Below are 14,162 nucleotides of genomic sequence, written 5' to 3'. Positions count from 1 at the left end.
GGGCGGCGCTCGCCGCCCTTTCCCCGCCGGGCGTGCTGGCGAGGCCATGCCGGCCTCTCACGTGAGAGAACAGCCACCCGCGCGCGGCGCGGCCGGGCCCTGGGGCCTGGCAGCCGCCCCGGGGGGTGCTGGGACCGCCCTCGCCGCCTCCATTTTGTGATGGCCGCAGCCCTCCGCGCGCGTGAGGACGGCAGGGGCGGCAGCGGGGCGGTGCGGCGCGTGCGCAGACTCGGCGCAGCGGGCCGAGGGGGCGTGGCTGGAGTGCGGGTCTCGCGAGAGCGCGCAGGCTATATCTGGGGCGTGGGCAGGCACGGGGCTTCCTTTAGTGCGCGTCCGCCCGCAGCGTAGCATCTCGCCCCGCTTCTCCCGCGCGAGCAGGCCGCGAAGATGGAGGATAGCGCCATGGACATGGAGAGCATGGGCCCCCTGCGCCCCCAGACTTTCCTTTTCGGTAACGGCCCGCCGCTCCCCCCGTGCTGCGCTCCCGGTGCCTACCGGCGCCTCCTCTCCGCTCCCTCAGGCCTCGGGGCCGAGCGGGAGGCGGTGGGGCCCGCCTGGGGGCCGCGGCCTGGTGCCGGCCTTGCGCCGCGCCTCGGGGGGGCGGGGAGGGCCTTGTGAGGGGAGGGGGCGCGCCGCAGCCGTTAACCGCTGCGCGCTCCCCCCGCGGCGCGCGTCCCACGTGGCGCGCTGCTCGCACGTGGCGGCGGCGCGGCCCGACCCGTCGCGCTTTTGTTCCCCGCGCCATCCGCCTCCCCGTCAGTTCCTAAGGACGCGGGCGCGCTCGGTGCGGGCAGGCAGCGGGCGGCCGCGGGGCACATGGCAGCGCGGCGGGCGGTGGAGCACGTGGAGGGCGGCGGGGCCGCGGCGCGCCTTGCTTGGAAGCGGGGCGGGGTGGGGGGGCCTGGCCGCCGACACCGGGCGTCCCGGGCGATGGCATACCCCCGTGCAGAGCGGAGGACGCTGAACGTGGGTGGCCGTGCAGGGGATGGCCTTGAAAGGACCGTGCTAGGAGCGGCGTGGTCGGCAGTAGGCCGCAGACGCGCTTGGGATTTTCCCCACCCCACGTGTTTCTCGTGTGCCTCGAGCGCCGTTGGTTTTCTGTGTAAGTACACAGCCTTGAAGCAGCAAGTTGTAAAATAATAAGGCGTTAGCGAATACTTCCGTCCAAGTAAAACAGTATGCTTATAGTTAAATGGTCTTTTCACAGGCTGCGAGCTTAAAGCAGATAAGGAGTATCAGTTCAAAGTAGATGATGAAGAAAATGAGCATCAGTTGTCTCTGAGAACGGCAAGTATTGTTTGGTTTTTAACTCAGTATTTTTAAATAGTGGTGTGCAGTGTTGAAAAATGAGTTTTTTAACGTTTTGGGTTTTTTTTCCCGTAAACGGGTTTCTTGTGTTAAGTGTTTTTATGTGAATCTGTTAAATGATAAGCTCTATCCTACTGGAGTGGAGCCTACTTACTTCAAGCATGTCACTTGAAATTTTTGCTGTATTGAAAAAAAAAAAGTTTAAAATATCCACTGGTGTAAACGACAAACTGGTGTTTGTCGTTTACAGCAAGAAATACAAGTGTGGAAAAGTTTAAAAACTAATTCACAATAGGTTAATAAATGTATACTAAACAGGATTAAAGGCCAGAATATACACGCTGACACCTCCAATAGTTCAGGTGCTACAGGAGCACAGGGGGAGGATACATTTATAAGAACCAGGCATGGGCACATTTTACTAGACTTTATTAGAAACTTTATTTTGAAAAGCTTTCCATATATTCCCCAAACATAATTTCAGTGCTTTTCTTCTTAGTGAGGAGCTAATAACTAAATCTAAATTGTGTGTGTTACATTTTGATTTATTGTTCTTAGTGTTGCCTTCTCTAAGGATGCAAATGGGAAACACTGTCTACCCTTCACATAACTCATCTAACAGACTCTTCGTTGAGCGGGATACTCCTGGAAATCAAGATCTATACACTGAAAGTTCTTACATGTGTCCTTAGACCTTGCTGCTGCCGCAGCAAGCAAGACACAATATTTCAAAGCTTTTGTTCTGGTCTGAGCATATTGCGTTTGCTTAGCAGAAAGATAATATGCCACAACTTCCCAGGAAAGGAAGAGGTGTAGCACCTCTCTACTTCATGGTTTATTACTGTGTTCGTTTAAATACCAAGAGATACCTTAATGATACCTGGAAACAAGAGTGTCTTAGAGTTGTGGATTACTTCTACAGCAGAATTGCTTCCTGCAGGAGACTTGCATAATAATGCTCTCCAAACTTATTCGCAGTGATACTTAAAACACTTTAATACAGGCATTACAGTTCTGTGAATCATGTGTCTTCAGTCCTTGCATTATGTGAAAATTACAGCCTGGACTTGACAACGACTAATTTTTTCTTAATTAGAATTTCTTTTGCAGGAAGAATATAACAGTAAAGTATATATAGGACAAGTTGATGCAGATAGTTCTCATATCTGAATGTTTCTCATGCAGATGAAGTGAGTCACTGATACTTGAGTTGTATGGCTTTATCCAAAGATCCTGTTTTTGCAAAGTTACCTGTAGCATCTTATCTGCTACTCTGTGCTCTTTATGGGGGATGAAGCAGACTGGATGCATACTGCTACTTAGATTTTTAGGATTGTGGGGGAAAAGTCTAATGCAAGAACTTGTCTTAAAGACAAAAGATCATATGCAGGAGAAATGGGGGTTGAAATAACAAACGACAAACTGGAAATGTTTAAGAGGCTTGGAAGGTCTTGGACATGGCTACAAACAGAAAATGCCTTGGCAAGCAGAGGAAGGAGATGATGGAAGGTAAAGTGTGATGGTAGCAAATACCTTGTGACTGATCTGGGCACCTGATAAAAGACTAGAGGTATAAAGATTGACTGACAAATGTCAGTTAAGCTACAGGTGTGGCCATGGACTTAGGTATGAGGTACAGGAAGAGGTGGGGAGAAAAAAAGGATAAAAGTGAAAGGGGAGGAAGATTGATGCATGTAGAGGTAGAAAGTGGCATGAGGGTTTCTGTAGAAGTCTTACTAATGATAGCTGAGAACATAAAGAGGGATGGTCACTGCTTCATTATCTGTTAATTGCCAGTGTGCATTCCTTCAGTGTAGAAATTAAAGTACATGAATGGATATGTGCCAGACAGTAAATAAATTAATAGTAAGTGCTGTAGTATTGCTTGAGCTGGTGCAAATGACAGGAGTAACTGGGATGGGGAGGGCATGCTTATAAATTTTTGGCCTGCTGAGTGATTCAGTGTTGTTATTAACACATTTGAGAAGCAATTTCACCTCTTTAAATTTATGGTAACAAAACTTGCTAGGAGTAGTGAATCTATATCCTGCTTCTCAGCCTTCGGTCTGATACACCTTGTCTGTATCATTATTGCCTGCCTAAAATGCAGCTCTTGGAGAATAGAAATTGGAGTTGTATGCCTCTGCCTGAGGCATCCCCCCATGGAGGGTGGAAAGCTTTCTTTGCATTGGCACTGGGAAAGGAAACAGCCTTGTTCACTTGTCTCTGAAGTAATTGTAGTACTTCAAGGGATTCTTGGTTTTCACATCTCTTGCATGTAATCTTGACTCAGATGCCAGAGGTTCAGAGAACTGGAATTTCAGGCCTGTCCCATGTCTGTCACTCATTTGCCTCCCTGCAGCTATGATTTTTTGAATCTTCAGAAAGTACTAGACTTGTACCCAGTGTAAGGAATCCAGGCACTTGGATTTTGAAATGCGCTGGCACAGCAGCTCTTGGTCCTCGGTGAATTAATGTAGAAGGAGTATGCATAAATGGCAGTACTGAACTGAGCAGTTGTTAAGACTTAACTCCTCACTGAGTGTCCAGTAAGCAAAAAGCATGTGGTGTGATAGTGGAGCGGTTGGCAGATGAAACATGGCAGGAAGGGGAAGGATAAAGGCTGTGATTCTGGAGTAATGATAGCAGTTACTTCCCTTCCCATAGGCCTGTGTTAGTACGTCTTCCCTTGGCCAGCTTCAGTTCTGACTGGACTTGTCACTGACCCGTTTCAATGCAATAATCCAGTGGCAAAAGGTCTGCTCTTCGCTATCGTCAAAACACATGCCTTGAGTTGCACCTTGCAAGTAACAGTGTTAGGGGGAAGGAGGATCTTGCCTTGGGAGGAGTGCAGTGGAATGATTTGCAGTCAGAAGTACAAACTTCAGTCTTAAGAGATGCAGAACAGTGAATGGCATTTAAAAGACCTGAGAATATTTGGGAAGATTCTCAGAATGTGCACTGTTCTTTACTTCACAGGTTACTTTAGGGGCCGGAGCCAAAGACGAATTACATGTTGTAGAAGCAGAAGCATTGGACTATGAGGGCAACCCTATTAAAGTAGTACTGGCATCTCTGAAAATGTCAGTGCAGCCTACGGTAAGTACAGGAACTTGGAAAAATTACCATAAACTGGGTCTCTGGTGAGAAAGACAAGTTAGAAAAGGTTTTGGTTCACTGAACTTTGGTGAACTGCACAGTGGTTGACAGGTTCAGACAAGTGTCAGTTTTGGCCTGTGTAATAAACTAAAATCTAAATTTTTTTTTGTTCTTGGTAGACTAGACATCTGGAGATGATAGACTTTTGTTCAAATAATGCACTTTTTAGAAGTGATAGTAATTATGCATGTTGTCTCTATGTATACAAATACATGTGTTTGCAAGCAGATGCATGTATAGCCTGTGTTGCTTTCTTTGAGCCTAGGATAAGAAAAATCTAGTTTTCTGCAGGTCCCAAATTTTAAAGATGTCCTAAAGATGAATGCTACCCTTTCTTGATTTGAGGGTGCCCTACTTGCCATTCCTACCATCTGGAATGTAATCTGAGTTGGTGTTGCTGATGTTGTACAGGTGGAACTGCACAATGCTGGGAGCAGGTGTGATGGATAATGTTCAAATTGGTGTTGCTGCCAACCTGAGGAGAAACAAATGTGGGTTGGTCTGGCTTTGAAAAGTGTGCTTTAATTATAAGTAATGAGAGTATAGTGAACCTGGTTGTGGCTTCTTGACCCTGACTTGACTCTAAACACTTGGGGAATATTTTGTGAGATGGGAACTTAGAGTAACTGTATTGTCTTGGAGTCTGCAGATGTTGGTGCTCCTGGTTTCATTTGAACGGATTGTCTGTTAAGCACAATTTGCCTTCAATATTTGACTATGCTTTTTTCCTTAGGTTTCATTAGGTGGCTTTGAGATCACACCACCGGTGGTCCTGAGGTTGAAATGTGGTTCGGGCCCTGTTTACGTTAGTGGTCAACATCTCGTAGGTATGTGTTACTCTGATCTTTCTACTTGTTGGCACCAACAGAACTGGAGTGATGTATCTGATATCTCAGGCAGTACTTTCTCATACTGACCCTCTGAATCTTTAATGCACTGTCCTCAGAGGTGTGATTAACTGTAGGACAAAGGAGTTCAGAGAAATGCTTGCTTACCTTTTCTTGCCTCTTCCTTTGTATGGATAAAGGGGAGTTTGTGAGCCTTGCAATTTGAGTTCTAATTTCTGTCCTTAAAAATGGGTGTTAGGTTCCTGGTGTTAGTGTCTCACAGGTGAAAACTGTGAGCTTTCTGCTTATCAGTTGAGTGTGTGAGAAGACTGTCCATGAAATAGTTTTGAGTTTGCACTAAAAACTATGCCAGGACTAGCCTTCTCCTTTGTAGAACTGTCATTGAAACTGATCTTTAGAAGTTCTCTTACATGTGTCTCCCTAGAAATAGAGAAACTTTGTTCTTGACCTTCTGTGGCCTCTCTTCTGTGAGGAACGTTACAGGCAGTGTATGGATGGTTATTCACCTAGTTTGGATTTCAGTGTAGTAGTATCTTTATACAGTCAACTAGAAAAGTTTCCGCTCTCAGTGGTTGAATGGCTAGTAGGAAGCTTCCTCCTATCAATTCAGTGCTTCAGTAAGACCGTGCCTATTTAGTTGTGGGTAATGCTCTTCTGTTTTGTTTCTTAGTAGCAATCTTGTTTTAACTATTGTTAAATGAGCTGGGGTTTTTTTACATATTGCTATCATTTTATTAGCATTAGAGGAAGAACCAGAATCGGATGATGAGGAAGATGATACAAAAGTTGTGAACACTTCAGCAAAGAGACCAGCAAGTGGAGGAGGAGCTAAAACACCACAGGTATATATGCTTTCAATCAGCTTGTCTGCAGAGTTTTCTTTTGGTTTGCTATTGATGCTGCCTCTAAGAGTAAGCAGTTAGATGGCTTGCTATGATTTGCTTAATACGTGGTCTCTTGACATCTGTGGGGAAGGATAATTTTGTACTTGAGTCTTGACAGGTACTAATTACAGAGGTATAGTTAAGTACAGTTTCCAAAGCTTTGCTGGAGGGACTAATGTGAAGGCTACTTTTATGTGGAAATTTTGTCCACTGCAGTAACTGTGCAGATTCTAGCATAAACATCAGTGTACTGCAAGAGTTTAAATGCTGATGGAAACTCTGTAGTGTAGAAGGAAAGGTTCATATGCTCAGAGAATGCTGTAAATTTGTCAATAGCTTTTGAGTTGGCAGCTGTAATGTTGATTTTTAACTAAATGGATGGAAGATAGTCTTGTAGTTATGCCACAAATTGTTTTGGATCAAAGTTGCTGTTTATTAAGGCAAAATGATGTTCACAATTAACATACTTGATCTTTTTTAAGAAAAAAGCAAAATTATCAGAAGATGATGAGGAGGATGATGAAGATGATGAGGAGGATGAGTATGTATTGTTTTGATGATGTATTGTGGAATACAGGGCTAACTTTCAGAATACAAATTGTGTGACAATGGGATGTTGGGCAGGCTACTTTTTTATCTTTGCTACAAAAAAAGTAGAATTACCTCAAGTTTCTCTGCAATGCAACCTAAATTAGTGTTACTCAAATATGTCATACTGGGTTATAAAACTTAGTTTCCTGTAATTCATTAACTTTTAATAAATTTAGAATTTCTTCATTAGCAGTGGTAGAAGATACATGCCTTCAGTATTAAAGCAGAAGGGAGCTTTAATAGTAGTAAGTAGAGTGTTTGGCTTAACTTGCTGTGTGTTAAAACAAGGTATAAGGTAGGCTTGGGAAGATTACTTGCTTCCTCATGAATAAAAGATTTTATTGTGGGAGGTGGAAGACTAATTCCTAATGTGGTTAAGGTGTGAGTATGAATCTTATTATGGTGAGTGACTATCTTTCTAATTGTAGTGATGAGGATGACTTTGAGGATGATGAGGAAGAAATGAAAACACCAATGAAGAAAGTAAGTGGTATATATAATACACATTGTGCCCCTCTTCACCTGTGGAGGATTAAAGAGCCTATTTAATGAACTTGAAGGGAAGCAGGTGATAACATCAGAGGGACTTAATATCTACAGCTAAGTTTATTCAGACAGAGGGAGCAAGTGCTAACACCTCTTAACTTACTAATAGGTGTTAATTAACTGTCCTTATTTTGAGTCATCTTTGAGGGTTCATATGAACACCCCTAAAGCAGAAGTGTGTGTGTGGGGAAGCTGTGTTTCCATAAGTGAGATAGCTGTTCAGGTTTGAACTCTAAATTTATGGTAATGCGGAAGCTAATTGAAGTGTCCTCTTAGTGCAGTGTTCTGTTTTATAGTGGGCTAGATACCAATGCAAGGGATGATAGTAACTGGGCAGATAGTTCCTTTAATCAATGAGTTTAAGCACAGCTATTTGGAATGTGTGAATGGGATCGTTTTGATTTAGCTAAGTCTGTATAAAGAAATTGTAATGGGATGTTAGAATACTTTCATGTTAATCTGTATATGATCCATGTTTTATTTACTTTGCTGCAGAGGGGTGGCTGGGTTCTTAGCATGCGTAGGCTCATGTGCAGTTGTCAGACTGGTATGATTTCATGTATGGCTATTGAGCAGCAAGCACAATCCTGCTCAGAGATGTGGGTTGTGCTTTGCTATTTTGGTTAGTCCTGCATGCTGTGAAAAAAGGTCATTATAGCAACCTAACCTTCATTAATAAAAGGGATCTAAGCAGCTGTGTGCTTGATTGTGAAATTACATCAGCCCTTGATTGCCATCTGGTGGTGAAATAAACTAAGACAACTTGGCAAATGCATGGTAGAAGGTAGTAATTTTTTTTGAACTTGTGTACTTTGGCTTGAATTTATACTTACACATCTGCTGTTTAGAAGCAGGTGGTGGTGCACAATAGTTTAAGGCCTGGTAAAGAGAATCTGAACTGCAGATTTCCTGCCATGCAAATGAAATCTAGTGTGGCTGAAGGAAATGGTCCCTTGATTTATATAGGAATATAAGAATCCAGTTCATAAATACACATGTGGCATTGCCCATGCACATCCCAGATGAAATGCCAAACAAGAGGTAATGGTTGTGTTACAAATAACAAGTAGCACTGAGTCAGATCTTAGAATTGCAGTGAGTGCCATCTAGAATTAGTCTTATGCAACATCTGCCCCCAAAACTCTGCATGGTACTATGTAAGGGTAGATGTAATATTTAAGGAAGATGTAGTGGAGGTCCCATGTAGTTGTATAGCATAACAAAGCTTGACCTTGGTTATGTTACGTGCTGTGCTGCACCAGCAGTTTTTCATTTGAGTTCCTGTAGCATACATGCTTTCTGCTTAGATAATGGATGTTGATCATGCTGCATGGGCAGTGAGAATGCTTTTTTATTTGATGTTAAATAGTGTGTATTTGTTGCTAAGTCTTGAGTATTATGTTAACGAGCGTAACATCTACTAGCAGTTTTTCATGGCAAATGAACTTACGTGCTTTCTTTTCAGCCTGTCCGTGAGGCTTCAGGAAAAAATATGCAGAAAGCAAAGCAAAATGGAAAAGACTCTAAGCCATCCACACCAGCATCTAAATCAAAAGTGAGTGAAGACAGACGAGTAAAACAAATGTTTATTCTAGTGTGGAAGCTAGTTTTCTTGCCTAAAGATAACTTTAAATAGTGTGCTAACCATTAAGTTTTTGAATCTTCTTATGAAGCATGCTGGGGATACTGTTAATTGCTTCATCTTCCCCTGTGAAACTCTAGTGATCAGTATGTAACTATAACAGCCAAGATTCCAAATCGGACATGATGTCCCTTGTGAGTATTGGTGATCCTGTGGTTTAAAATACAAGTCTGTATGTTTTTTTGTGTAGCTGCTTATACAAGAAGATGAGCACCAGCTGTGTGGCCACTGCAGTACAACAGGAGGCTGCTGTTAATAGGGGAGTCACACTTAGCTGATCTGTTGAGAACTAACAGTTTTCTTGTTCAGTTGCTTTGTGGTTGTCAAGCTTCCTTATGAAGCTTTTCCTTGCTGCATGTACTTGAATGTGCATGACAGGAAGGTTGATGCAGAAAGTAGTGTGGAATGGATGGCAGGATAGCATCTGAAACTCGATGCAGATGTGTGCCTTTTAAAGCATGACCTAATCTGGCTGCAGTTGTGGAGTAAATTCTAAAATCACCGAATGTTTGGGCTATTTTCAGTTTCATTTCTGTTATGAGAAGGAGCTGTGTAGGCACCTGCCCAGAAGTGTAAGATCCTAGCTATGCTAACTGTAGTAACTCCAAACTTATTAAATGTTGTTCTTTTCCTTGTCTCTGAGGATTGTGTTGGAAGCACAAATTTAACTTCCGTGACTGTTTGAAAACTGAAGTATCTATGTGATAGCTAGTTCTTTTATTAAGGTATAAACCCTACAGTAAGTTTTAACATTCTTGTTTTTAGAAAACTTGATCTTGTATACTAAGCTTTATGTATGTGCAAGTTTCTAATGAAATGACTAATTTTCAGACTCCAGATTCCAAGAAGGATAAATCTCTAACTCCAAAAACACCAAAAGTCCCTCTGTCGTTAGAGGAGATTAAAGCAAAAATGCAGGCATCCATAGATAAGGTGAGTTTTTGGAAACTTCAGGTTTATCAGCTGTATGTTTACACTTCCACAGCTTAAGAAATGTTTACATGTCACTTATGACTGTGCTGTTACCAGAGTATGTTGATGTTGAAGCTCAGAGAAATGAAAACCCATTTGGGACAAAAAGAAGCTTCTGTACTCATGAGAAACAAAAACCACCTACTTTGGTTCTCTATTCCTCCAGTAGTGGTGCTTAGTAGTTTGGTATTTCTTAGTGAACTGTCTCAGTTACAATTTAAAAGAAATGACAAAAACTACAAAAAACAAAGCAACAAACTGGGTGACATTTATTCTAAAGTTGTCTAAACTTTAGTTTAGACTTCTACACTAAACTAGTGTACACATTTTTTAGGCAGCTGGTGTAAAGCAGAGTTTTTTACATGCTTGGAATAGCTTGGTCTTAAAGCAGTATCCAGCTGCTTTATGCCAGATGCTTGTAAGGCTTTATGACTTCCAGAAGGGGGAGATAGGTGCTTGTGATATGCATTAATGAATCGATGAAGACTTGAAAGCATTTGCTTTCTGAACTGGAGATCTGGGGTTAATTGAGTCTCCCTTCAGTGGATGCTTCCTCTTTTGAAGGTTACAGGGCAGTCACTCTGCTTTTGGTTGCTCTCAGCTTTGACTAGCACTTCACGGTTATGCATACGAGTGCTCTCAGCTGCTATTTAAGAGTGAAAAACAAAAGTGCATTTTAGCTATAGGCTGGCTGTGTAGAAGTATAGCAGGTAATAGCAGTTCTTTCACCCTTAGCCAAGTTTGGAAGCCTGTGTGCTAGCTAGGGCTGCTGTTCAGCACCCACCAGTACTGCAGAATAAGTGGTAGTACTGTATGGGAACTAGCTCAGGAGTGGGCTTATAGATCATGTGCTCATTTGTGATGGAACAGGATTCTTCTGGAGGCTCATTCTTGGCTAAAGCCTACACTGATGTTGGTGCTGTGAAGATTTGTGGGTTTTTTGTTTGGTCTGAGATGATAGACTTTTTCCCCCTTACACTGGCAATCAAATCACCTAAAGAATTAGGATTATCTTCTGCTTAGATTCTTGATATTCTGAGGCAGTTCTGTCCCAGGAATGCAAAAGATGACAAAAAGTGTTTCAATACAGAGTGGATGCAGAGTAAGCAATAACAAACTGATCAGGATGGAAATGCATATCCCTGAACTGTGAACCTGATAGTGATGGATGGTATCGTTCCGCGAGGTCAAACTAACCTCTTGGATCGAGTGGATGCTAGGGTGGTTTTTTGCATGACTCAGAGGAGCCATGATTAGTGTTCTTTCTGCAGCGTAAGCAGAAGTGACTGAGCTGCTCACAGTAGACTGATGTCCCTATGGAGGGAAGCATGCAGACCAGATAACTGGCAAGTAGCTTTAGAATATACTTTCTGTTGCTGAGGAATGTTTTTGCTGGGAAATGCTGTGTAAGCACAAGATATGTAGAAGCAATAGCAGGCAGCTTAATTTAATGTTTTCCGAGATGGTGCTAGAGCATACATAAGGCAAAAGGTTTTTGTGTTGTCATATACAATAGCACTTCCAGCTAACAGCCAATGAGTTGGCAGCTTTAAAAAAATCACTTTATCTTATTAAATTATTAGAGCAGAACTGCTGTATTAGGTAGCAAGTAAATGTCAATAAGCTAACAAAAACATCAGTACTTGACAGAACTCGGGGGTAAGACATTGTCCAAATCCAGGTTTTTGGTTGCAGTATTGCAGTTTCAGATATTCCTAATGTAGCTTTGTTTCCTTTGAACACGAAGTTTCTGCCTTCTGCAATGTGCTGAGTAGCAGCTAAATGTACTATCATAATTGGTTAGGTGTATTTCAACTGATGTGCCTGAAAAATGGGGAAGATATCACTCATGGGGCATGTGAAAGTGAATAGATGTCTCTTAAAATAGTGTGTTTTATTATGTTGCTTGGAGATGGGAGGAGACATGAAGATCCACGAATTACTGAATCTGGTTTGCACACTTGAGTATGTACAAAGACAATTTCAGAGATCCAAGCAGACATCTCTAGAGTGGTTCTTTAAACTCACAGAACTAACGTATTCAGATGAGTTTTAGAGGGTAGGTGGGAGATGAGTTAATTTGAGCTGAAGTCAAACCTATCTGTAAAGAGTAGTAATGTCTCAAGCTGCATGCTGTAGTTAGAATCCATAAATACGTAATTAATCCTAGTTCATCTGAATAGCAGGTAGAATGTTGACTACAGACAAGGTTATTTTAAGTGGTGAATGCTTGCTGTTATCTTTCTGAGCAAAGATGATTGTACAGCCATTTTAGTGTATAGGCACTCACTCCTGTGAGAAATACCTGGGTACCGTAGAGAAGCAAACTTTAAAAAAATGGTTTAAAAACAGATTGGTTTGGGATGTTGCAAGGTGAGTTCAGTGAAATTCCAAGTGTATTGCAAAAGGATTTATGCTTCATAAGTTAGTTATTGGACTCGTTAAATGACAGGCATACACTAAAGCTTGCTTTTTTCAAAATAGGGTTCTTCCCTTCCTAAGCTGGAACCCAAATTTGCCAACTATGTTAAGAATTGCTTCAGGACGGAGGACCAGAAGGTAACTGAATTTCTTGGAACTTGATAAAATCCAAAAACTTTTATAACCTGACTTAGGGATTCTTTTCCACTTCTTAATCTTTACAAGGTTTGGACTGTTTCAAAGGGTTACAAACCACAAACAATACTTCAAATTAAATAAATGGGAACGGTTTTAAGGGTTTAGTTGGCCAAGATGGGAAAGCTAATATTTTATTACATTTTTCCAGCTTTTATATGGTTGGTAAATTATCTCTTGCTTACTAAACCCACAGAATTTTCCTTTTGGCACCATATTGGCTAAGGAAATGAGCTGTGGTTTTCCTTGCTGCTGAATTTGGCCACCTAGGCCAGTCTGCTGTTCAGCCTTTTGTTGGGGAGGGTGTCTGGGAGGGGGAACTGTTTTGTGATTGAGATTATGGCTTGCTTGCTACATTTTCTCCCAATGTCAACTGAACTCTTTTAAGAGGGCAAGCCAAAAGGTGGTATCAGGAAGCAAGTTTATAAATTAGTTATTACTCAACATACACTGGGCTAAAATGTGTCTTAGATTTCCCTATCAAAATTCCTGTAAGTTAAAACTTTCTTCCAGTGACAGAATTCCTTATGCTTTTCTGCTTCCTTCAGTGGTTCAGAGTAAACTTGTCTGATAGACAAATTGATAGGTTCTTGAAAGAATGTTTAAAGGCAGTTAGCCTCAGCTACTGGAGTTGGTCTGACATTAGACAGGGTAGGCAGAGTTCAGCCAATATTTGCCTAGCTGGTCCACACCCATCCTCTCACTTACCTTCACTGAATTCTTACTATTGTGACTTACTAGAGTGATTAAGTCTCCTAGCAGAAGGACCTAATGTCTTGCTTTTGACTTTATTTTTCTAAGAAAGGAATGCATTTTTTGATTGTAATTTAATGTCAATATTTTGTGGAGTAAGTAGAGATAGTAAACTGAAAATAATTGGAAAAATGGATTTCAATTTCTAACTTTTTGTGTACACTTCCAGGTCATTCAAGCTCTCTGGCAGTGGAGGCAGACTCTGTAAGAAAAGAAAACAGTTTAAACAGTTCATTAAAATCTGCAGTCTTATTTCTGTAACCATTATTTGGCTGTCCTTTTTACAAATGCTGAAAGAGCTTTCCCTACCGTGTCTGATAAATGTCATCCAGATTACCTTGCCAAGAATGTGTTGTCCAAAATGCCTGTTTAGTTTTTAAAGATGGGACTCCACCCTCAGTTTCATTTTAAGTATGTATGGAATGTTTTGATAAGGCATGGTGGTGGTCAGACAAATGGAAATGGTGGGGAGACTAAATGTATGTGGAAAAAAAATAAAATTTAGTATTTTAATAAAGTACTATCGTTTCTTTTTTTATGGGTGGGGGGTAGTCTGCATACTGAACCTGGGAGATAACAGGGCTTTGAAGTTCTCATAGGAACTACTGCGAAATATTTTAGCTACTTTACCAAGTACATATCAGATAGTCTCATTTATGTTGTTAACTTTAAAAACAACTTTGCTCCAATTCCATGAGCTTTACAGCTACTGAGCAGATGATTGGTGAGAAGACTTAAGTGGTAAGAGGGACTTTATTCTTGTCTGGAAGTGACCACTAATGATGTAATTGCTTAAAACAACCTTTCCTGCATCTCGATTTCTGACCTGCTTCATTGCTCTTT

General features: G+C 41.8%; 1 protein-coding gene across 1 annotated transcript; it reads left to right on the top strand.

Moving 5' to 3' along the window:
* Positions 1-387: 387 nt before the first annotated feature.
* Positions 388-13,527, top strand: NPM1 (nucleophosmin 1; the record flags this gene model as incomplete). The annotated part of the gene is made up of 11 exons (XM_082006174.1): positions 388-451; positions 1,208-1,287; positions 4,288-4,407; positions 5,201-5,294; positions 6,054-6,157; positions 6,682-6,740; positions 7,219-7,273; positions 8,802-8,891; positions 9,810-9,911; positions 12,435-12,509; positions 13,489-13,527. 11 exons carry the CDS (start codon positions 388-390, stop codon positions 13,525-13,527), a joined length of 882 nt encoding a protein of 293 aa, XP_081862300.1.
* Positions 13,528-14,162: the final 635 nt, after the last annotated feature.

This window comes from Phaethon aethereus (assembly GCF_964289735.1).
Source record: "Phaethon aethereus genome assembly, chromosome: 14".
Taxonomy (NCBI): Eukaryota; Metazoa; Chordata; class Aves; order Phaethontiformes; family Phaethontidae; genus Phaethon; species Phaethon aethereus.
The sequence above is the reverse complement of the archived record's forward strand: the minus strand, read 5'-3'. Positions and strand labels throughout refer to the sequence as shown.